The sequence below is a fragment of the Poecilia formosa genome, unplaced genomic scaffold (assembly GCF_000485575.1).
Source record: "Poecilia formosa unplaced genomic scaffold, Poecilia_formosa-5.1.2 Scaffold709, whole genome shotgun sequence".
NCBI lineage: Eukaryota > Metazoa > Chordata > Actinopteri > Cyprinodontiformes > Poeciliidae > Poecilia > Poecilia formosa.
The window spans coordinates 68,212-94,067 of record NW_006800648.1 but is presented as its reverse complement, the minus strand read 5'-3'; the positions used below and the strand labels follow the sequence as shown (position 1 = coordinate 94,067).

Genomic DNA, 25,856 nt, shown 5'->3' with positions numbered 1-25,856 from the left:
AAGGGGGAACAACTCTTTCATTTGTTAATACACATCCACTGTACTGTAGTTATGTGCTGTAGTGTAGAAACACAAACTGTAAAAGCTGTTCCAGCTACAAAGTTGCTTAAAACTCACATCATGTCAAGCCTAAGAAGGGAAATACAAAGAGGCACTCAGGAAGCGTCTACACAGAAAGTTTTTAAATATTCTAAAGCAGTATGAAAAGCAGCTGCACTAAAGCAGGGTGAGTCGGTTTTTCTGAGCTTTCTTTTCCTCCTTTTACTCCCCGCTCACTATCTTTCTAATTAGCCGAAGTCCTGTAGGCAGATCTGTCGCGCAGGATGCACACAAACACACACAGCTCCCACTCCACACACAGCAGGGCACAGTTATATATCAGCACTATTAAAACTTACACTATCCAGTCCCACCTACCTCATTTATCTCTCTCTCTGTCTTCTTAAAGCCTCGGAGCTGCCACTGGACCTCCACCCCCACTGATTTGTGACGCTTCTTTTAAACGCCCTCTTGAGTCTTTTCACACTGGAATGGGGTTCAAGGATGAGAGACTAAACAAAAGCCTACTATTTTTTTTAAAATCCATCCACTTCTTATGGAGAGTTTAGGGCTTAACCTGGACCTATAAGGCAAAACCCCCAAAGAAAAATTAACCCAACAGTGTCTGGAGGTAGAATCACTGGGAATCTTAGTTTCTCTGACTCTACACCTCTTTTGTGTTCTCATGACTACTGTAAAGACAATATTTTTAAGCTGTGGATGTAGAATCTCTGCCAAATAACCACAATAGTTTTGCAGTAATATCTGTGTTGTGGCAAAAGCAGCAAGTAAATGGCATAAAATGCCAGCCTGTTTTTTTTCTTTGTATTTATTATTATAACATACAAAAAAAATGTACTCTTTCTACAACCAGAGTGGGATGAAAGCAGCTGCACTGAGTCAGAATGGGAAAGAAAGATTTTAAACTTTACTGAAAAATTTTACAAAAAAGCAATGCCTGTTTATGCAAGATATGAGCTGTTTCTATGGTTATTAATAGCACAGCAGATAAAGCTTTTTTCAACATCACTCCCCTAATAGTTTCCTGACCGTCTGGAGATGAAGGTTCAATGTTCTCTGTGCAGTTTATTAGCGCTCCCAAGAGGTTAAATAATAATAATAATAATAATAATAATAATAATAATAATAATAATAATAATAATAAGAGTCACACGTCACCAAAATGGCCTTCCACAATATGTGGGTCTTATAGTAAAGAAATGTAAATTGCTCCAAAATAATTATGTCTTTTTTTTCAGTACTCATATACTTTTAAATTAAATTTTATTCTCATTACATTTATTAGATGTGGGGTAAAAAAGCTACAACTAAATAGACATATAACTAGAGAGCATATTTGTAAAGTGATATTACATTCAGTTAGCAATCCATAATTTCCTGTTTGTCACAGAACTCTGTATCTTAGCAACTATTTAAAATGGGAAGAACAAGAAAACACTGAAGGTATTTTGTTAATCTTTATAAGTGAATATAAACTGAAATTATATGTCTGCATTCCAGAAGATTCGATTGGTTACAGATAAAACCTACAGATCACAAATTAAAATAAGATTGTTTATGTATTCATGCGGCATGTAAATCATTCATAGTGTTAAACTTAAACACAGTTCAAACTGCTGTGTTTTAATTGCTTACAGTCATTAAGTTCACATTGTCAGAGTTTCCTGATGTTTTCCTGTGAGTCGTTTCACAAAGTGTTTCCTATCTGCCGTTTGACTATACCAGCAATGAAGTTGCTTGCTGTTTGTGGAATATGTTGAATGAATTTAAATTGAATCCCAGGCTGTCACTTGAAAGAACACCACCTCAGAGAAAGAGGATTAAAGCGACTCTTTTTCTGTGCGCTGAATAGAGTAACCGAGTCCTTTTCCCCTTTATCGGCTCTGCTCTAAAAAAAAATTACAGCCAAAATGGGGGAAATAATTGATTTAATAATGACCTGTTGTAGCTTTTGATTAGCTTACTACAGTATTAAATCAAGCTTTTACCTAAAAAGCCTAACAGATTAAAAACAGCGTGCCACACAGAATCAAAGATGTGAACTGAGATTCCACTGCGTTTTTTTCAGGATTTTACAAAGTTCTTTTTTGGGTTTACAATTTTAGATCGGAACACAGTCGAACGACAGCGAGGCAACCTGGCGGCAACGATAAGTCATAACTGTTTCTGTAAATCCAGAACACTCACTCTGTGCTTTTGTTAGAGGAAACAAAGGACAAAGATCAGAGGAAGCTCTTCTGAACACCCCAGATAGAGCATCACAGAGAAAGAGTGAACATGCAGCGTAACCACAGATATTAAGAGCCATTGAGGAAAGTCCAAAGAGCCGCTTGCAGGTTGCAAACGCCTGTCCTGACGTGGCAGCATCATTTGCATCAGGATTACTCTGACGGTTTGCTAATGGAGTTAAGAGTAACCAGTAGTAAAGGGAAATCAGAAGTATAACTAAACTACAGAAGATGGAGGGAAAAAAATAACGCCACTTGGTTCCACTACACAGCAAGTGCCATTTAAATAGACTTTATAAGAAATTTAGAATTTTTTTAATAAGACTGCACAGACATTTTCAAAAGCTAAATGTTGTTTTGGCATTTAGACAACACTGTATATGAATGTATTTAAATGAGCCACGCCACAGCTGTTGGGAAATCCCCCCAGGTCAGAGTTACTCTGCACAGCAGCATCAGTTTGTTGTTGTTTGTCTTGTGCTGTGCAGCGTTTTGGACTGAACGCTGCAGGCAGCTGGATTTGGACTTCAGCTGCTTTTCCTCTAGCGCCAGTGATGTTTACTTTTAGCTTGATGTTGTTTCAGGTGAAATACAAAGTAAATAAGTTAAAGTGAAAAACAAATAACACATGAACCTGTTTATTAATGGCTAAGTGCAATTTATATTTCTAGTTCTAGTACTTGAGGTTCTATTTTTTATTTTTTTTTGCATGCCAGGTGTGGTGAATCGTTGTGGGTTTGTTTTTTTTCAAGGACTCTATAAAAGTGTGCAGTTGTTCTAGCTTTTCTATTAAAAGGCAGCTTTCCACTTTTTGTTTTAGTGTGACCAACACATTTGGGGGGGAAACCCTTTTACTTCCTCACAGGCTGGACATCATATCTCATGAAGTAGCTCCCACTGATCCCAAAGTGGCTCTAAGCTGTTTATTGGTTAAGCTCTCGGCCAGCGTTTTGACAGCTCTGGTTTGCCAAGGAGTAAATCCTGAGTGGGGAGAGTGGTTTAGCGGTTCAGAAAAATGAATGCATGCGTCTAGGAAATCACACACTCCATTTCAGTAGTTATTCTGTTTTTCTTGTTGTCCAGGTGTCCACTGGTTTGTTTTGTTAGTGTGTGCTCACATCTGTACATTTGTTGCTGTGGACATGGCCACACCCGCCTGAATTGAATGGAGTGTCCGTTATTATGAAGATAAGATTTTATCTCAAAGATGGAATCAAGTTGTTTTCATCCATCCAGTAATGAGTTAGAAAAGCTTCTCAAAAATATCCGTCTGCTTCTGTATATGAAAAAAAATATGATTCTCATATTTCCGATTATGTGGGTTTTGCTGCTGATTTGGGGCCGGGTCATAGGAGCAACAATCTGGACAAACATCCCCAGAACTCCTTGTTCCCATCTGTCTCTTTCAGCTCTTCCAGGGGAAAAGTGGTGTACTTCTAAGCCAGCCATGAGATATATACACTACAGCCCAAACGTCTGGAAGCAAAGTCAAGTTTCAGTTGAAAAAGTCTTTTTTAGCCCAAATTCACTAGTTTTTACAATTCTCAGATAAAAAACAAAACAAAAAAAAAACACCACTTCACACCACAAAACAGTAACGACAGTGGTGGTTACACCATAAAATCTGGTAGAGGATAGTTGTTAAGTTAAGTCAGTCACTAAATGCAAGCACAACAAGTTATTATTTGTGATTAAGTTGTGAAATAAGTGAGTGAAATGAATAAGCTGGCTGCCGATGAGTATTGAGAGGAGTTGTGAACAATGACATTGCGTTTCTGGACTGTTATTGAATTGTAGTCTTCCTGTGGTTGTAGTTTGGCAATGGCAGCGGAGGAAGTGAATGAAGCCATTCTGTCCATGTTGGCCACATTTCCAAATATATAGAGCAGCTAAAGTTCTCTCTTCGGTGGGGGATGGATGTTTACAGCACACCCAATGACCGGTACACTTCATGATGTACCTTCCTTCAGGATTGACCTGACGCAGTACATACATTACAACCAAACGTTAGCAAATGAATAAAATCAGATCCAACCGTTTAAAACTTCGATAAGCCAGAAGCAATCATTTCTCAAAAGGCAAAAGTCCAGAGCCTCTGAACAAAGTGAAGAACAAGGGGCTCATTTTTACTAGGCTAGTTTGTCACAAACTTAATGATGTAATGTTAACTATAAGTTGTTTTACTAAATGTTTCAATAAGATACGAGGCTGAAGGTTTGGAAATAAACCTTCAGCCGTCACTGACTGTAGTGGGTTTAAAACAAATCAGACAATTCTCAGGAAGAACATGGTCTCTGAAGCTCTGCAGGAAAACATTTCACTAAATCAAAAGCATTTTAGGAATATATAATCAAACTATTTAAATAATATGGAGGAATTTCAGTGTGTAAACAGAAAGAGAAATTCACAAAGGTGGACACCTGCGGACCTTATTTGCCAGTCAGCAGTGCATCAATAATTCATCAACAGATAATAAAATAAAATGGATAGAGATATCTTTCAGACACCTTTAAACCACTGCAATATAGAAACTCATTCAGAAATGCAGCTTCAGTCTTTGAGGGTACAAAGGGGATGAGCGGTGACTTAACTGGGCTTACAGAAACAAATGTTTCCTTCAGCATGACGTCTTTCTCTGGAAAAATTTGATTCTCTTTTAAACAAAAATAATTGCGGCATATCCTCTGTTCTAATCTATCTATAATGCACAACACAGAAAATGTCTGACACCTAAAAGTGTGACATTCTTGCATATAATGTGTCTGAGGGAAGAAAGAAGCAAAAATAATGCCTGAAATCCCCAAGTATCTTCAATGCCAAAAATATCTCCACCTAGATTGAGAGAAATGGAAACGCGTCTCTCTGTGTTTTCACATGGTTTCTGTGTATTTGACCTATCTTCCTTTATTTTCTCACTGCTGAGTTTCTTCTGTTTTCAGTTGTGTTTCGAGGTTGTGGAGCTTTCCAACATCTCAAAAGATTTACTGATTTCATTAAACCCTCAAACAAAAATAATAACAGAAAACCAATCCATCCATCCATCCATCCATCCATCCATCCATCCATCCATCCATCCATCCATCCATCCATCCATCCATCCATCCATCCATCTTCTAACACTCTTGTCCCTTGTGGGATCCGGAGGGGTGCTGGTACTTATCTCCAGCGAACGTTTTGGGGGAACGTTTCGACAGACTGGTGACTGGACAGGTCGCCAGTCTGTCGCAGGGCATGGAAAATCCATGTCAAACTAATTTATAAGACAAATTAAAAAACAGGACTGGGTTAACTGGGACCCAAATGTCACAACGTTATTTTAAGCAAAAGCTTAGACTGGACTTATCAGCAGATCTGGTAGGTGAGTGTCTGGTTACTCACATGTATCTTCCAGTATGTTTATTAAAGTATATTATATAGTAATAAATATGTGGAAAAAGAAGGAAAAGAATCAAGCGTCTCTCACACATTTCACTGACAGCCTAACAGCCCTGTTATGATCCAGTTTAAACAGAGATTATTGTGTTTAGGCAGTAAACAGGGCCTGGACGTCTCTACTAGCCTCTGTTGATTTTTATTTCTTCCTATAACAAAACCATAACTTAGGTATTTATTGGGATAAATAAACTGACAAGTTATGTTAAGCTGTAAAAAAAAATAAAGTTAAAAGACATTTTTATTCTCACAAAAGTTGTAAAAGAGGCTATTCCCTTTACTTTAACTGATATCACATTATTACCTCAAACTTCAGAATATTTGTAATTTATGTAATAGAATAAAAGCAAGCAGCATAAAATTGTGATGTGGGCAGAAAAAAGATATGTTGTCTTTAAAAATCTCTCTACAAAAAATAAGGATCTAAAAAGTGTGGTGTGTATTTGTTTTAGAATTTTATCTCACACTCCAAAAATAAAATCCAGGGCATCTAACTGCCTTCAGGAGGCACATAGATGGTTTTCACACCTGGTAGTCTGGCAGACTTGGTTCAATTAGGACCAAAGCTGCAACATTTGTTACATTTTAAGCTGGTGCGGTTTGCTTTCACACTACACTGTATGAAACGAACCAAACCCTTTCAAAAACCTGTTCACCTCCTCGCCTGTGGTGGCGCTGCACCAAGAACTACTTAAGTAAATAACATGAAAACCTCTGAGGAAGACATCAGCAATACTTCATTATTCATTAAATATAAACAGAAATGGAGTAGCATCAGGTTTTAACGTTAATATTTCTCTTTTGTCTTTGGCAAAACACTACAAACCTTTTCAAGCACAAGACTTGTGTGTTTGTTTTGGTAGGATTTACCCAAAAGTCCTGCATTATGGTCAGCTTCCTGCTTTTGGAGAGGTCTCCATGTATGCATTCAAACCACACCAGAGTTCATTTCAACCAAACCGAGACCTAGGTTTTTAGACTTCTTTAGTCCGCGTCAGAGTTCATCTACATTTTCATACCTCCCCAAATGAGCTGGTCCTTCAAGGCAAACAAACTGGATTTTGATTAAAGCGGACTAAACAGGGATGATGTGAATCGACCCTTAAGCAGTGAGCAAACTCTACCTGTGTGTGTGCTCTACATTCAGCTGCAGCTGTTTGTGAAGGTGTTTGTTACAGAAAAGTGAACAGACAGCATCATCAAGATCAAAGTTAAAGCAGTGTTACGTAATAAAGTTAATATTTTCAGCTCTGAACATTTCATAGGTGACTTCTCGATCCATTACCTGGAAAGAGTATGGCACATATCTAAAGAGATTGATTGATTGATTGATTGTGGAATCATTGGCGCTTTAGTTTATATGTCAGTGATTGATTATTTCATTCTATATTTTTATTTTTCTTTCTTTTTTTATTGTTCTTGTTTTGTCTGTTTATGGACCATAATTGTGTCTAAATAAAGAGATTGATTGATTGATTGATTGATTGATTGATTGATTGATTGATTGATTGATTGATAAACATACCTAGACATAAGAAGAACAGAGCCTACTGACATGACAACTATTATTCATGCACTCCAGAAATGTGGCCTTTTGATTTTTTTTTTTTTTTAAGAGAGGCAAGAAAGAAAACATTTGTTGAAAGAAGCTTCATATAAAGTCTATATTTTTCTGAACACCAGTACCAAAGTCAGGTGGGATCAAAGTTAAAACTTCAGACTAATGTCCAAAATACACCTGGCCGTGGTTTTAGCTCTAGCTGTGGTTCAAGTTTAAAATTCTGTGAAACTTTACAACAATTAATTACCCTGAAGTTTGTGATTGTTATTTTAAACTTTAAAATGTACTTTTGCAAACTTGTTCACTTTTACAGCTATGAGAAAAAAAAGAAAATTGACAGCTTTCACTTTTGGGGCCAAACGGAGCAGGTGATTTTTCAGAGGATGAAAAGCATCAGGTTCGTCTTTAATCAGTCAAATTAAATCAGTTTTTGCATTTATCCAGATTTAAAACTGTGGGATCTTTATATTTATTAAAGCAGGTAGGCTGAGTGAGACTCACCTATGATGAACCACAGCAGAGCATGTTTCTGCAGCGCTGAACCGGCGTGCGACTCCATCCTGTCGCTCCCGAAACGATCAAGAGAGTGAAGTTTCAGAGGAGGCAGCGAGCGGATCCACCAAAAGCTCAACGGGAAACCGCAAACATCATAAAGTAGCTGCTGGGACAGAAATCCATCAAATGCGGCAACACGAGCCACCGCTGGAGCACCTTGCGCAAATTGCTCGGGGGAGAGCCCGGACTCGTCTTTGTTCCTCCCGCGCTTACACGTCCACTCCCCCCGAGTCTTCCTGTCACCGACCGCGTGTCATCCCGGCAGAAAACGTACCGAGACGTCAATTTAGGAGTTTTTTTCTTCTTCTTCTCTCTATAAGCCCCGAGGTTAGAGTGAGATCCGGAAAGGGAACTGTGTGGGAACTATGCGGCGTTTGGAAGAGTGCTGTGCGCAACGGGACGCGTCAGTCTGGCACCGGCGGAGCCGAGAGAGAGACCTACCCGGGTGAGCGGCGGGGATTCAGCCCTGACCCGACAAATTAGAGAGAGCCGGGAAGGAGAGCGAGGGAGGGAGGAGGCAGTGAACTGATACTAATACCTTGGAACTGCTTATCTGATAGAAATGTTGGAGTGCATGAACCAATCTTAAGGACACAAAGTGATACTTAATTTCTAAGATTCAGCTTGTAAAACAGAAAAAAGCTCGACTGGCAAAACAAAACAAAAACCAGTGTCATTCCTGATTTCACAAATCTCCCAAAATGTTGTGCTAAAAAGACTTATGTTAAAGTTGATCAATTTCTCTCTTTGCCATGGAGATCTTTGGAGTAGCTGTTTTTTTTTTGTTTTTGTTTTTTTTCAAAAAGTTGATTTATTTAATTAATTTAGCTCAAAAAGAGAAATGTGCATGTCATACAGTTTCTATTCAATTTTTCAATTCGGTTAAATTTTATTTATATATCGACAATTCACAACAAATCCACTTTGCAAAAATCCTAGTTATCAAGCAGTACCATATGCTTTATTAATTATTCAAAGTAATTTAATACGTTTCAAATAAAATCCAGCAGATTGTTTCTTTAAACACACAAGCGCTTATTTATTTTAATTCTGCTAACCATGGCTCAAAACTAATAAAATTCAGCTTCTTAGAAGATCCATAAAGCCAAGGGAAATAGTATTTTTAATGAAAAGAACTATATTATGGCCTTCGTGTGGCCTACACAATCACGAGGAAGACTGCTTGCTTGACTGTTGTTTAGCAGTCGGTAACTGACACTTCTTACAAGGAGGACAAACCACAAAGGGTCATTGGTAAAAGAGCTGGTTGCTCACAGAGTGCTCTATCCAAGCCTGTTTATGGAGAGATGAGTGGAAGGAAAACATGTGGTAGGAAAAGATGCAGATGCTGCAGAAATGTCAAGAGTCTTGAGATGATCATGAGGTACATTGCAATGACAGAAACTCCAAAGAGAAACTGGAACGTCCATGTAATGCTGTCATCATCAGTTAAACTGAATTCAGGTTTTTCAATAAGGTAAAACACACCTATCTGAGTGTTATAAATCAATATATGAATTTCACTTTTTGATTTGAGCTACTGAAATAAATTAGTGTTTTAATGATATTCTAATTCACCAAAATTAACCTGGATACTTTGACTAGACCACTATAGTACGTTGACTTGTTTCTTTTTGAGCCAAGCCTTCGAAAGATTTTTTTATTGTGTTCCTGATCCTTTTCATGTTCAAAAGGATCAGGAACAAAAGCTGAAGTGTTATCACTCGTACAGATGGCTAAACCGAAGAACAGTTATTTGGTAATATTATCCTTTTTTTGAGAAACTAAATTGAACATTTTCATTATTTCTAATGTTTCATCATTAAAATTAGTACATCAAATTAATCACTACGTGTGGAGTGAGTTTACATAATACATGAGTTTGATTTTTTTTTATTTTTATTGAATTACAGCAAAAAGTAGATATTTTTGTATTTTTTTTTTTTATTTGTGATGCACGGAGAAAAGTCTGGTGTCGACCAGCGTTTGTTCCGCTTTCCTTCAGGACTGAAATATTTATGACAGTTAAACACTGCCATCTAGTGCTCATGTGGGGCAAGCTCCACTGTATATGCTTTATTATTTTTTTATATAAAAAGCACTAGACATTATATTGCATTACTCATTTAGTCAATGTAAGTTTAATGTTACAAATAATAATGCATATAGAGTATAATAATAATAGATAATAATAAATTCATTATTATACCTCGTTTATGATGTTCTGCCAACACATCTACTGAAAATCTGTGGAAACAGAATTTCTCAGAGGCAAATATTATCTATCTGCTTTTTATATTTGAATTTGTTCCACTTCATAGAAGAGCTTTGTTTTTCTCAGTCAGTTTCCTTAACTCTGTTTATTGGAGCTTTAATAAACATGGGGTTACATTCAGGCCAATAAAGCACGGTAATACAGTGGTCATTGAAGCAGGTGTTGGTAGTTTTGGTTGTATGGACAGCTGCCAATTCCTTCAGGAAATTGAAATCTGCATGTCCAGACAGCTTGTTAGAATCAAAATCAGCTTCATTCACCAAAATGTGTGCACAAAAAAAAAAAAGATTTTCAAGAGTTCACAGAGTACAGACAAAAAGTATAAAAATATAAACCATAAGGGAAATAAAGTAAGGATGAAGGAACAACATGTAGATTATTTGCAGCCTTTTTTAAATATAGGATAACAAAAGAGCAAAATATCTTATCTTGTTTCTGTGTAGCTGCTGATTGGCTGTAAGATATTTGTTGTGTTCAGGGAGACAGACTGGGAGAAGAAACTGTTTGTGGAGAAGCTGGTTTTTACAAACAGCACTCTGCAGGGCCTACCTAAGATAAAAGTGTGTCCAGAATGTGTGGGATCTGCAGAGACGTTAGCCTCCATTTCCCTGATGCTATATATCTACATGTCCTGTTTAGACTTGTCCTTATAATATTCCTGTTGCTAGTGGAGCATTTGTTAACTCATTTAGAAGTTCTTACTTTCTGAAAAACAAAATTGATGGTTTTGAAAAGCTGTAATCCTAAAAAATTTGGAGAAATACATGCTTGAAATACGTCACTGTGTACAATAAATCCATAACATCAGTTTCTCTTTTGACTTGAATTACCAAAATAAACATTTTTTTCACTGATATTATTATTTGATGAGATGCACCTGTATGACCTTTCATAAACAAAATTTTAATACATTTCTCAAATCAATAAAACTGACCCTTTGCTTGGTGATGTGTCTGTCGAAAGAAAATATTTATTTTATTTTCAAGAATGCTATTACCATATTTAACAAAGTTGCAAATATCAAATCAGCAAAACCTTGTTTGGCTTGTAAGGAACTAAGTTACATTGTAATAATCAATAAAACAAGCAAATCATTGCTTGATCCTTTAAATTTATGCCTTTAACATGAACAAATAGAAAGCAAACAATGTGTCTTAATGTGTGGGGTAACAGACAGTCTCTGGGTAATTAAAAACCACCTCTGTTAACGGCTGTCTGTCCAACTGTCTCCAAGGAAACAAAGTGTAAACGGACGACAGAAGGCACGAGGGACAAAAAGCAAGAAAATAGAAATTGCTTGAGTGGACAGTCTGCTGAAAATAGATCAAAGGTTTGTTTGACAAATGCCTACAGAAGCTCAGAGGAGACACACAACCGGATTAGTTACTGATTGAAGCAACAGAGACAAGTGTAAGTAAAACACTTTATTAAAATGTTTCACTGCCGGTCATCATTTCAAGCTGCTGACAATCAGTTCTGAGGAATAATAGATAATGTTTTAATATCCAGAAGCTACTTTACTGCTATTTTATTTACAAAAACTATTGCTTTATTGTGTAATTCAGCAATTCTGTGAGTTCTGCTCTTAGTTTTTAATAAACATTAAACCGGAAGAGATTTAGTCACCAAGGACGCACGACTAAGGACACAGGCAGATTAACAAGTTTTTTTTAATAAATGACCAACACTGCAGGGAAATAAACCTGTAATATCCTTACACATTTTACCCAACACTGGATAATACAGCCTTTATTGATTTACTGATGTTTATTCCATTCAAAGAGACTTTCATGTGAGACTTCCTCCATTCACACATATAAACTGTCATTTGTAAATAAGCTCAATTATAGACAATGATGTGTTTATGGTGACTCCACAGCAGTCGTAATGAGGGATATATTTCCAGTCACGCCTTCTGTCTGGTCCCAGTGGGCACCAGTGGGTCATTAGAGACTGACATCACATGAACACACTGACTGCCAAACACCGAGTTAAGGAAAACATTCTTCTTTGTTCTTCAGCTCAGCGGTGGCTCTTCTCATCTGACTTTTGACTATGAGGGCAATGGAGGCGAAGAAGAGGAGAGACACTGATGATGTGGAAGACGACGACGACGATGAAGATGATGTGTTGCATTTAGGAGAGCTGGAAGGAGAAAATGATCAGGTGGTTTTAGGACCACAGATGGAGATCCTGGATGTGATGGAGGTCTCTGATGATGATGAAGAAGAAGAAGAACGGAGATGGGTTGACCTCTTCGCTGCTTGTCGAAGCAACAAGTCAGAGGTGAGTTACAGATAAATGTGCCTATTATATGTCATTCAAAAAGTTCTGGATTATTAAAAAGATTGTTGGGAAAAAAACAGCGAGGTCATGTAATTTTCCTCTCAACAACAACACCTGTTTACGAGCATGTAGGTGCGTCACATGATCTAAATATTGCTCTATAAACTCCACCCACCCTTTGGGAGTCATGTTGAAAATGACTTCCTGGTAACATGAGAAGGTTTCCTCTTGGAGATCAGTTGCTAACAACGTAGATGTAAATCTGCATCATGAAGTGGACATAAAAAAACAAGATTAAACAGTTCAGTGAAATATTTGAGAGCAACTTTGATAAAATACTGAAAAGACACAAAACGTTTTCCCTTCATGTCCTGTTCATACAGGTCTAAACAAAGCAGTCAGTGTTTGAGAGCAAAAAAGACAAATATTTAATTTTCACACCAACCTTTTTCTAGTCAAAAATATTTTATCATATTAATTCATCTGATTGACCGGTTTGATTGGTTTGCTCAACAGGTGGTGCAGGGGCTGCTGAGGGCCGATGCTGACCTGACGCTGTGTAACCACAGACAGCAGACCCCGCTGCACATCAGCCCACCTGAGCTCCAGGAGAAAATGGTGAGGTGGATGACGAGGCCACATCTGTCCGCACAGGAGCAGCTGCTGCAGGCTGCCTGGCAGGGAGACCTGGGCTCTGTGAGGCAGCTGCTGGTGAGTCTCTGATCCAAAGGTCAGGGTGAACTGCTCAGCAGGGACAGCAATAACTGTTTCCTGTCAGAGTTTAGAGCAACAGCAAATTAGTCAGATTTTGGTCAGATTTATTCCAGACCAGAGTTGGGTAGGAACTAATTACATTTACTCACATTTAAAAACTAATTACTTGAGTAACTTTTTTTTAATGCACTTTTTACTTTTACTTGAGTAATTTTATTATGAAGTATTGCTGCTCTTATTTGAATAAAATTTCTGGACTTTCTACCCCTGAAAGAAGAACAAACAATGTTTTAACCAGAAATTCACCGTCACCATTGCTAAAGTTTCTTAAGTTTTGCATGGAAAGAAACTGATTTGGATTTTTTTATTTTTTATTTTTGCCTGATTTTGTTATTTTTTGCTACTTGGATTGTTATCATTTTGATTTTTAAAATACCAAAATTTCCACCTGACTTTATATTTTGGTCTATCTGATATATTTTAAAATATTAAATGAGTGATAATCTGATCAGTTACTCAGTACTTCAGGAGCATTTTTAAAATATTGTTTTAGTCTAACTTGAGCAGTTTCTTGAATGGCTTACTCTTACTTGAGTAAATATATGTTAAAGTAGAACTACTTTTCCTTGAGTACAATTTTTGGGTACTCTACGCACCTCTGTTCTAGAATAATCCACAAAAACATTAATCTTTTTTGCACAATTAAAAGTGAATTTTCTTACCTTATTCTAAGCACAGAGCAACCTGCAGGTGTGTAAGTTGGATCCTCTTCCTGTGGCGTTTTGTGTTTCTGGAAATGTGAAGAGTAAACCTTAGGAGTCTGTAAAAACAAGTCAACAACCCATGTCACAATGTGGGACAGTATTTTTCATCTACTGGCTAAATTGTCAACTTTTATTAAATGTATTTTATTACGGTGATTATGGAATTCACAAAATGTGTATGCTTTTGGCTTTGTGTTTAACATACTGAGGGATTAATAATGATTCTGGGTTTGTGTGTGCTAGTCTCAGACAGACAGTGTGGATGTGAACAATCCCAACAGTGACGGCGCAACAGCAGTGATCCTTGCCGTCAGAGACGTCGACCTGTTTGAGGGCATGGCAACGTGGTTACCATGGGAACACAACCCTATGGAGGTGGTCAGGGAGCTTATAAAATTGTCAGCGTAAGGAAAAACATGGCTAAACAGGCTGCACTTCCTGAAAAAAACAAAACAAAAAACTTTAAAACACCTCCCATGAGTAACTATTGATCCAGACCATTTTTAAATAGAGACACGATGAGCTAATCTAATTTGTATATTTATTTTCTTAAGGGACCATGTCAGTGTTGCTGCTTTGAGTTACTAATTTTTTATTTTTATTTTTTTTAGTGATTTGCGAGCTCGGGACCTCAACGGCTGCTCTGCCCTCCACTACGCTGCTAATCTCAGCAGCCGTCTGATGGAAGAAATCGTTCCAGTTCTGATGGAGGCTCTGGGTCACACAGGTACACACTAACACACTGATTCACACACTACACTAATATCTAATTTCAATGCTTACAAACCATTTACGTTTGTGGAAGAAATCATAACAGTTAACCTTTGACCTTGAGGAACAGACTCTCATGCTAATCATGCACAATTGGCTGAAACCCAGAAAAAATATATGTTAATGCTCCTTAAATTCTTATTTCAACAAATCATATGATCTGTAAAGATAAATATGTTTGTTTTTTATTTGTGAAAAATTTAACAAATTATTTGGAGATAATTTATAAAATGAAAAAACACAAAGATCAGGATTGACATCCTTTGTTTTATCTGCTAACTTTAATTGATTTCAAGGCAGAGACCACCCAGGACATACAGTATCTTGTCCTTTTTTTAATATATTGTCAATTATTTTTTGCAGAGGCTGATCCTAAGTCCTTGTCGGAACTTGAGAAATACTTGTTCCAGGATTTGGACTTTGGAGATTCAGACACAGAGCAGGACGCTGAAAGCCTTTTTCATCATCAGAAAGCAAGAAGACATCAACACAGCCACCATTCTCACAGCCATACACGGGTAAGAAAAACAAAGATTTGTTCTTATAAAGTAATTAGAGTTCACAGATCTTTGAAAGACACTTTAAACATAAACTCGAGGAAACATAAATGCTTAAGTTTGATATAAAGTTTTATCTAAAACTGCCGTTGCATTCAGATCTGCAGAAAACCACAGTGGAGTCAACATAAGTTTTGTGTAAAAAGGTTGTACAACTGTGCATAAAGTTCACTAATGGCTTGGGTGTGGCTGAAGCTCTCAGGTTACACTAATAAACAAACACATGGCTAGAATGGGAGTGAGCAATAACACACACAGCTTTGGGTTTTCTGTGTAGCCGCCATGCTTCATATAGGAAGGAGACGAGTCAGCAGCTGGTTAGCAGAAGGACAGAGCAGCTGGTCGACGGAGACATGATGCAGTTTATGTTCGTCCCAGACACACTCTGGGTATCTTATCTGAAATATGTCACCAAAACATTTAGAATAATAAAATGGTTTTAGAACCTAATGCAGCAATTCTGATTTTACTTTAATAAAATAATGCAAACAAAACTAAAGGGTGTAAACTGTGTAGACTGAAAAAAACCATTGCTTACAGACCCTTGAACTTCTGCATATAAACTCATTTTACAATCACAAATGTTAGTTTATTTTATCACGATTTTAGATGATAGATCAACAAAGCATTCACAAAGTGGTGAATCATGGTGAAGTTGAAATAAAATAACAAATGTACTACAGTTTTCATTAACAAGAAAAAAAAAATCTGAAATGTGTTTTGTGCATTTGAGTTGGCAAGGTAAACATGTGGGAGAAAGTCCTCTAGTCAGATGAGGCCAAGGTTAAACAAAATGCTATGTGTCACCGAGAAACGAATCGTCATCCTCACATTCAAAAGGTTTATGGTAACAAATGACACCTTTGATTTTTCCAGGGATCTCTGCAGACTTCAGGGAGTCTCCTTCAATCTGACAAGAAGGAGTTCAGCCAAGGTATGGGCTTCTTCAGCTGCACTAAGTTCAAACTAAAGAGATTATTTCTACATATTTGATCCCAGAGAATAAATGGGTGACTAAGATAGGAAGGTGGTAACAGTTTACTGTTACAAACAGCAGCAAAGACTGAGATTTTAGACCCACAGAGTCTCCGTGATAAACGTTAGATGTTATTAACATATCAACTGTTTATTTAGGAAACATAAATGTGCAGTTTGTGAAACTCTGTGGGGATATGTGTGGATTAGTCATATGAGCCTAAGAGTGAGTTTGAGGAAAACCTCCTCATGTCTGCTGTTAACTATAGTGAAGAGCTGTGATGCTGTTTCTCTTCCAAAGACCCTGACTGTGAAACTTGTTAGAGTGCGCGGCACCCTGAGGTCTTTAAAATACCAGGACTGTAGCCAAAATCTAGAGGCCTCTGCCAGAAACTGAAAATAGGTAGTCACCACAGAAAAATACTCTACACGGAAGCTAACCAGACACAAAATAACCTTCCTCAGTGGTGAAAATTAAAGAAAGGCTGAAATATTTTTGTAAAGCTCTGTAGAGTACGGCTGTTTTAGAAATAGTCTTAGTACAGTACACTGAAAGAGAAGCATAATGGTCAGCATCCCAAATGGGCCACGAGATCAGATCACCTTCACAAAGGGGAGGGGATCTTAGGGAGACGAAGGAGGGAGAGGCTGTCCAGGATGGGAGGGGTCTTCCACACAATACAAAGCTCTCCTCTGAGAACCTACCTGCCTGAACATCTTTCACCTCTGCATCCTCGACAGGCGGGCTTCAGCTCCAGAACAAAACCGAAGACTTTCAGAAAACAATTTCAGTGATTTAGACAAAAGTTTATGTGAAATGAACAAAAGTGTGAGTGTAATATCTGGACATTTGAGCAGAGGGGATCAACGGGCTTAAGCACAGGTACAGGAAGCTATCGTTTTATAGTGAGCAGTGGTGTGTAATGTGCATGTGTCTTTAAGGAATATTTAACTGAAAACAAACAGGGCAAGTTGTATTTGTTGCTTTGAATTAGCAAAAATGTGGTTACATTTTAAAGAACCTTCAGTCCTCAAATCTTTTTAACGTCACTGTCATTAGTCAGAACATTTCTTCTGTTTTTATTCTTTCTTTCCTCCCGGGATATAAAACTTTAATGTTGTAAATTCTATCTACATTACATAAGTTTATTCATTTTGCTTTACTGTTGGAAATGAGAGCATATAGACCTTAAGAAGGGCTAATGAGTGAATGCTTGCATTTCTGCCGCAGATAAGGGGATTCCCACCTGTTCCCAAAACGCCATGGAAACTCTGAAAAATCCCGGACGAGCCAATCAGGACGCAAGGAGGGGCAGCAGGTGGGCATGAAAAATTCACCATCTTTCTCTCACAGACGTATTTTTATTCTAATAAATCTACAATGTGTATTAGTGATGAAGAAAAGTGGCATCTGTTCATGTGCAACACCCAGATAGTTTCTGTGCGTACAGTTAAAACTCCTTTCTTAACAAACGATCTCTTATACTGTACACCGCCTCCTGGTTGGTGAGCATGTGCCTCTTACTTTGACACCAGCACTAGAAAAGAGGCCTATCTGGTTACTTTTGCAGACCTGTGCGCGGGCACCTGTCACTGTGTCCAGAGGACAATCTGTTCTGCCCAAACAGGTCGGATACACACAGACCGGGGCAGAGAACTTCGGTGAATCAGCTCATTGTCTGTTATGAGCAGCACTCACATTTGAATCAAGTCCAAGTCCTGAGAAGAGAATAAAACTCTTTGAGCTGCTCTAATTTCATAGAATCAGCTGCCAGAAATAGGGTGCGTTTGGTTTGGTACAAGGAAATGAAAGTCAGTCATTTTCATGATTTAACTCGTCAACTAATATGGTTCATGAATGTGGCTTTTATATATTAGAGTTTGTTTAAGTAATCAAACAGATAGGAAGAGAAGAGGAAAATCTGATAATGAGATATGACAACCGAGGAATATAATGAAAAGAATGCATATAAAATGTATTCCTGCGGTCTCTCACTATGGTTAAAATGTCTCAGATCCATAATGGATATGAACCATATGGACCTCCAACTTTCTGGTTCCAAATTCTGAACATATTACCTATCAGATGTTGGACATTATGACTTGTGTGTTTGCCCAATTTAATGAGACACAAATCGTCTCATTAAATTGGGCATTTAATGCCCATTTTGAGCACATAAACAGGTTGTTAAAACAGCTAGCTTTAAAATGTGCAGCAGTCTTTTGGGACTTTTCATATCTGGGCTGGTGAGGAATTCCACTTTCAGTGGCATTTCCATCTGATTTATTTGACTCTGTAAGACATCATAAGACATCTGAAGTCATTTGGCAGAAAAGGGAAGAAAAATAAAATAAATCAACCAAAACTAGTGAAAGCATCAGGAAACCAGAGAAAACCAAATTATAAAAGCTACACGAACCTCAGTATGATTTACAGATCATTTCTATCTTGTAGCCACAGACACATCATCAGTATTTAAACTCTGACCCCACATCTAAACCACATAACTGTCTTCTAACTTCCTTTTCTCATTTTATTTGCAGAGGTTTGTGTCTACCTAGCTTGTCCAACAGTCAAAGACATAGTGACCATTCAGATGCTCTACTGTCATCTGGGTTTCTGAGAACCAGAACCGCGTGTCAGCCTGTTCCCCCCAGACAAAGGTACAAACACTCACACACGTTAACAGCAGAAAGTAAGATGTATGTTTATTGTTCTGCACGTGGCCATAACTAAAATAATACAAAAATGTAATACCACAACATTTACTCTGAGACAAAGTTAACTAAATAAGCATGAATAACTGGATTGTTTGACTGCAGAATGTCCACATGCGGTGTTTATAATTATACAGAATCTTAAAATAATGACACACAAACGTAATAAACATTCAAAATCAAATATTTCTGTGTACCTGACAGGCAGAGGACAAGAAGTGTGGTTGAAGTCTCTCCACCTTCCCATAGTCTGCTTTGTGTGCCAGAGTCCAGCCAACTCAGCCAATCGGCCCCAAGCATCATGGAACCACTTCTGTGCCCCAACACCATGATGCAGGCCAGAGCGCATATTCAGACCAGTATGTAAGAACAGAGCTGGTGTGTGCAAAAAGCTAATATTTGGATGTTGTTAACACTGTAATATTTTCATGTTTACAGGACTGAGCTCTCAAAGTACTTTAAATGATCAAAGGGTGAGTTTTAATGAATGAAAACTATTTAACAGAAATGCATTCTTTAGTGGTAAATAGATGGGATTTTCGAGTGATTGTTGCCTTTCTATCATCTTGAACCAATCTCATTTGACCACTGATTCTAGCATTGCATTTCTGTCCATAAAACGGCTTCTCTACAGATATTTTCTCTTCTTCAAAACATTCTTGGTACACCTAAAAAATGGTTGTGCATGCAAATACTAGTGATCAGCAGTTTTGAAAAACACACACGTCCATTTGATGTTAACAAATACTACATTTAAAGTCCCCAACCCAAGACAAGTTGTCCAGTTGGCTAAATGCATTGAGCAGCTGGCATCTGATTGTGCTTTTTACCAATTTTATTAACATGAAATTAATCAGGTGGATTTAATAAAGTAGCCATTAAGTGCATATCAATGTGTTCCCAATTTCACTAGATTTTGCTTTGATGGAATTTCCCTCCATTTAGACGTTCTCTGAATTTCTAATTATTTTTTTTGATTATTCAACTATCTCTAGCCATATAAGTCATGCATGAAAATCAGGCAATGTGTTACATTTATACAGCTTGTTTACACCACTGAACTGCTATCTGTATTTCCAGGGTCCTTTGCCAGCCTTCCACTCCCACACACCCAAGCTTCTGGTGCCCATTGAGGGTCGCCCAAGACATAGCAAGGCTCTGCCACCGCTGAAACCCCATGTTCCTCTAAAGCCCATTAGCCGGAGCCCTCTTCGCAGCAGAACTGAACTGAGAAAAGAGAGGCAGTCTTGGGGCAGCTCATGCAGTGGTCCTACAAAGGCTGGCAGTGAGGAAAGTGGGTCCAGCAGCAGCAGCAGCCAGAGCTCCATCAACTTGGAAAATGAGGATGATTCTGGACAAATCCAAGAAACATCTGTCAAAGACAGGAATCTGAAGTTTGTAAAAGATAGAATGTTGCAGGTTCCAAATGACAGAATTACATCAGAGGCAGATTTTTTTGGAGAAACAACGCGACATGTTAAAGCGGGACTGTGCTTATTGGTCAACAGATCAATACACGACAGAAAAAGACACCATGACAATTGTACTAAACATCCAAGTGTAGAAAACACTAATTCACACCATCCAAAGGAGGCCAATAAGAGTGAGTGTGTAAAAGAATGTAACCACTTTGAAAATAATAAAATGTCAGATGCATATGTGTTTAGTGAAGTCAAGCAAAATATGAGCCACACAACTGAGTCAAAGACTGGAATAAGCAACAAAACTAAAAATGATGCAAGGGGTCTTGAAGGCAATGCCACTGGTTGTTTTGAAGAAGATTCTGAAAATGAACAGATGGATCCAGAAAACACAGCGTCAGCTAGAAATGTTGTCTGTGATCAAGAAAACAAGGCAGAAGACGTAAGAGACTGCAGTGGAGTTACTGCTGTGGAGAAAACCGGCTTCTTTCCTGTGTATCCCAAGAAATACGAGAAGATGTTTAAAGCCCGGAATAAAGAGAGTAAAACTAGGATGAACTTTCACTTGAAGGCAAAAAATGCAACTATTCATTCTCTCAACAAAGATGCAAGACTCATCAGTGGTAACCACTCCAAAATTAACATAAAGTACTCTGCCGCTCCCACAGTGGACAAAGACAAAAGCAAGAAAATTAAATCTGCTAATGCAGCTCTCCTCAGTGTGGGTACTTTAACCCCACGTGACATTTGTGAACCACACAGCAACAAAATACATCAGCTGATATCAATGAGAGAACTAAAAAGTGCCCAGCAGTTGAAAAAACCAGGCTTAGGTGGAAAACCCCCAAGATCTAAATCTGCTGTGGACCTCATCACTTACAGAGACATGTTTCAGCAGATAGAGAGTGGCAGCGAAGGACCAGCCATGTATGAGATGTTTGCTGGGCCATTATTTGAAAATCTCCGGGTCTCCAGCTCATGTGAGAAACCTAAAGAGAGACAACTACAGTGTACGCCAACAAGAAAGACAAAACAAAGCCACAAAATAAAACATAAACCAGTACAGAATAAGCCAAAGAGAAACTCAGTGGAGAGCACAGCCACTTTGACTAAAAGCAAACCAAAACCAATGTCATCGCGAATCAAAACACAGTCTACCACTAATAGCTGCAGAACAGACAAAAGCCCTAAACTCAAAGATGAAACTGATGATGTGAAGGATGTTGAGTTTAGTCTTAAATCTTCTAAGGATGAATTTGAAGATCACATTTTATCAACCATAGTGGAAGCTCTTTCTAAAAATGGATCTGAAACATTACAACCACATGAGAAAACTCTGACTGGTCCCATAACTCCCCTTTATGATGTTGATTCTAGAAATCACAAAACTTCAAGCAAATCAACAAGAAACTCTGCTAAAAACGATCCACAGTCGGCTCAGTCACTAGGCCCCCAGCAGGCAAACATCAACACTTGGACATCTTCAGACAGTACCTGCCGCACCCCGATGTCACCAGTTTACAGGAAGTTTCTGAACGAGGTGGGGGAGGGTCCGCTGACAGATGACCTACTGCAATGTCTGGCAGAGGAGCTGATCTCTTTGGATGAGAGGGATGTTTCTGCGGCTCTTGAAAACTCAGAACATGGAAAAAAGGAGATCCATGATGAAGAAGAGCATGCATCAGGAAAAAAAGCACTTCCTGAGGTAACATTCAGCCTAACAATGACTAAATCCAGTTTCTATGCCTTTAGTCATTGCAGGGGTTGGGATGAGAGTTTCCAACTCAAGTGGCCAATAGGAAAGATGCTACGTAGACCAGTCACCAGTCCATCACAGAGGCAAACAACCATAACAACCCTACACACACCTAAGGGCAATTCAGAAACCAGTTAACCTAACATAGTCATATTCACAAAATTAAAGTATGCATTCCGATGAGTCGTATTGATCAGACTTTAGAAAATAACCTTTAGAAAATAACAACCTTGAAAGCAGGTGGTAAACATATGTTTCATTAAGCTTACCTTGATGTGTAAAAAAAATATTTTTAGGTCTGATGAAATATTCTAATCTTAAATGTCTTGTTTTCATTAGCTGTAAGTGTTAAAGTCATTATAGTTAACATAAAGGACCAGAAACATAAATGGTGCGTAATAAACTTTAAATTGAAGAAGACAAAGCAGGACCAAACCAAATGTCTTCGACAAACATATCTATCAGAGGGTGTCCTATTTGTCCATCTTCCTTTACTTTCTAGCATTTATGACAGACATCATAAATGCTTTATGATAGTAGTTAGTGTTTTAATTAACTACTATCAATCTAAAGTTGAAAAATGAAGGACAGAAATAGATGTAAAGCTAAAATCCAGCAAATTCTTATGTCAGCACCTGTGTGTTTGAAATACTTTAATTAGATAATTATGTTCCTATGCATTTCATTGCAGGTTGCTCGAAATGACAGTAACACTTACCTTGGATCAGGGTTGGTTGCAAATGACACCATAACATGGGCTAAGGGTGAAGTGCTTGGGAAGGGTGCCTATGGGACAGTAAGTATTCAAATAAAGTTGCAGCTAAGTACATTAGTAAGTTGTTGATGACATCGTGTTGGTATTTTGTATTAGAAACATATCCCAGTGCTGTAACTTGCTAAAAACATTAACTTATATCAGGCTAGTTTTACTATTCGGTACAGTTTATTTCAGCAGTATGTCTTCAAACAACTGACTGAAATCATCACCTCACCAGGTGTACTGCGGTCTGACCAGTCAGGGCCAGTTGATTGCTGTAAAGCAGGTTTGCCTGGATTCGTCTGACCCTGATGCTGCAAAGAAGGAGTACAATCGTCTTCAGGGGGAAGTGGACTTACTTAAAACCCTTCGCCACAGCAATATTGTTGGCTTTCTGGGGACATCTCTTTACCAACATGTTGTTTCCATCTTCATGGAGTATATCCCTGGTGGATCTATTGCTAGCATACTTCACAGGTTGAAATTATTTGTTACTGACTTTAAAATATCTTGCAAAAAGCTTGAATGCCAAATTAATAAGGACTGTTTCCATTTTCCCCTTAGATTTGGTCCTCTGCCAGAACGAGTGTTGGCTCTGTACACCCATCAGATCCTGGAAGGGGTGGCATTCCTTCATCAGAACAGAGTGATTCATCGGGACTTAAAAGGAAACAATGTCATGTTGATGCCAACTGGTGTCATCAAGCTCATAGACTTTGGTTGTGCACGACGCCTCAGCTGCCTTAACCCCACAGCTCCAAACAGTGGAGAGCTGCTGAAATCCATCCACGGTACACCTTATTGGATGGCGCCAGAGGTAAGTTAGATTTGTTTATTTTTTAGGCTTTTATAAAAAAATTTGTGAGATGTGATGGACATTTGATCTAAGTTCCCTTTGACGTTGGACGATCAACTTAGGGTGAATTCACACGAGCTGCGTTTAGTCCGTTTTAATAGAACTCTAGTTTGTCTAGAAAGTCCGGTTTGTTTGGAGAGGCATGAATTATTAATCGAGTTCTGATGTGGACCAAACAAGCGAACTCTGGTTCGTCTCCAAACCTAGGTGTTGGTTGCATTGAAGTGAACTCTGATGCGGTCTGAATGCATATGTGAATGTCAAGTAGACCAGAGACTGCTCCAAAAGTAAACTAGAGCACATAGCATCTAGGCCAACAGAACCAAAACAAACACAAGACTCTAACACGAGAGGGAGAGATGGCTTGTGGTGTTTTACCAAAGACAAATCCTAAAACCGCTCAAATCCGATGCTACTGCTGTTTTTGTTTACACTTTGTGAAGATGGAAGTTGCGCTCATATCTTTTTTTGAGGTTTTGTATCATCTACTTTAGCAGTTGTTGGTGCAGCGGCACCAGGAGCGAGGGGGAAAACAGGTTTTAAATTAGTTTGAATTGTTTGACAGTGCAGTGCGAAAGCAAACCGCACCAGCTGATAATGTAATAAATGTCGCAATTTTGGTCCCCAATCAAATCCACCGGACTATCAGGTGGACAACTATTACCTCAAAGTCCTACAAGGCAGTTTTTATGAACCGTATAAAGACATGCAGACATCCTGTCATTTATTTCTCCTTTTTCTAACCAGGTCATCAATGAATCGGGGTATGGCCGGAAGTCAGATATTTGGAGTGTTGGTTGCACAGTGTTTGAAATGGCCACAGGGAAACCACCTCTTGCACATATGGATAAAATGGCTGCCTTGTTCTACATTGGGGCTAGAAGAGGGTTAATGCCATCCCTGCCAGATGGCTTCTCAGAGAACGCCAAGGACTTTGTAAAAATCTGTCTGACAAGGTAAGTGGTTCATTTATAATTTAATTATGACAGTATCAGACTGTCATAGTGTTAGTAACGTCTTACTGTAATATCTACAACTTATTGTCTCTTTAATTTCTAGTGACCAGAGTGTTCGGCCATCAGCTGACCAGTTACTGAAACATTCCTTCATTCCTAAAGGGCACACAAGTATCAAATACTGGGAAGCACAGAAAAAGAAATGTTGTGGTACAAAAGTGAGTGTTTAAATTGGGATAACTGGTTCTTAAATTCAGAGGCATTAAATAATATCTAATCATTTAAGTTCACAGCTCAAAAATGAATATATTGTGGTATCAAAACCACTGTGAATACACTCCAAATGATACAATTGTGTGTAAATTGTAGATATTATTGTACACTTTAGATTAACAAATGTGCCAATTTTATAAAAAATTATGTGTAAAGTGTATTCAGTACTGAATGTTTAATGGTTTGTATAGAATAAATGTCAAAGCAGATGACAAGTCTACAAAACAGTCAAATGCCACATTTTATAAACTATTGCCATTGGAGCGTCAGTTCTGTGGTTATGAGATAAAGGTTCATTTCAAACTGGAATATCAGAAAAATCTCAAATTGTTTGTGTTTCAATTCACAAAATAAATAAATTATGCAAAAATATAAATTTCAAATTATAATGGTCTAAAACTAATCTAAATAATTCCAATGAAGGATTTTGAGCCTATAAATGTTACCTATAGATTCTACATGGTGTTTAGGACAGCTGGAACCATCCGTTTCACGCACATTTTTTTGAACAGTTTTTCCTTCCACTCAACTTCCCAATACAACCCATTGACCTTCAGTGAATTATCCTCCATGTGTCAGTAAGCAGTATTCACAATGGTTGAGTAAGTCATAAAGGCTGGTAAAGAACATAAAAATATTCTTTATATAATATTATATAATTATATAATATATTATATATATAATCATATTATATAATATAAATGTTGGGTTGTCATGAGCTGAAGTTGCAGTTAAGTTTAACCACAAACAATTGAAATGTATCACTGTGTGTATTGAAGCTTTCTGAATATATTCTACGTTATTAAAATGCATTTAGGTTTCAAACCTACATCTGAGTGCAGTGGAAACTGTTTCTAGCATGTAAATTAATCCTGAATACTGTACTCTGATCAGTGATTATTAACTTCAGTCTTTATGTTGAATGAATGTACTGTGCCAGT

The 25,856-nt window shown here is 37.9% G+C and overlaps 1 protein-coding gene across 1 annotated transcript; it reads left to right on the top strand.

The window, feature by feature from the left end:
- Window positions 1–7,842: 7,842 nt before the first annotated feature.
- On the top strand, window positions 7,843–24,977 carry map3k19 (mitogen-activated protein kinase kinase kinase 19). Its single transcript, XM_016666343.1, has 17 exons — window positions 7,843–8,281; window positions 12,133–12,397; window positions 12,914–13,108; window positions 14,119–14,279; window positions 14,487–14,602; window positions 15,010–15,164; window positions 16,080–16,137; window positions 17,410–17,497; window positions 18,723–18,842; window positions 19,101–19,255; window positions 19,335–19,369; window positions 19,977–22,022; window positions 22,765–22,869; window positions 23,069–23,307; window positions 23,395–23,647; window positions 24,434–24,642; window positions 24,746–24,977. The coding sequence occupies exons 2-17, from the start codon at window positions 12,176–12,178 to the stop codon at window positions 24,870–24,872; spliced, it is 4,284 nt and encodes a 1,427-aa protein (XP_016521829.1). The 5' UTR covers window positions 7,843–8,281; window positions 12,133–12,175; the 3' UTR covers window positions 24,873–24,977.
- The last annotated feature ends 879 nt before the right edge of the window (window positions 24,978–25,856 follow it).

What these genes read in the sequence shown, in the direction of transcription:
- map3k19 (XM_016666343.1), top strand. Translation starts at nt 12,176, where the DNA reads ATGGAGGCGAAGAAGAGGAGAGACACTGATGATGTGGAAGACGACGAC. An exon ending in CTTATTGGATGGCGCCAGAG is followed by an intron (nt 23,648 to 24,433) that starts GTAAGTTAGATT and finishes TTTTCTAACCAG; the next exon opens with GTCATCAATGAATCGGGGTA. An exon ending in GTAAAAATCTGTCTGACAAG is followed by an intron (nt 24,643 to 24,745) that starts GTAAGTGGTTCA and finishes TTTAATTTCTAG; the next exon opens with TGACCAGAGTGTTCGGCCAT.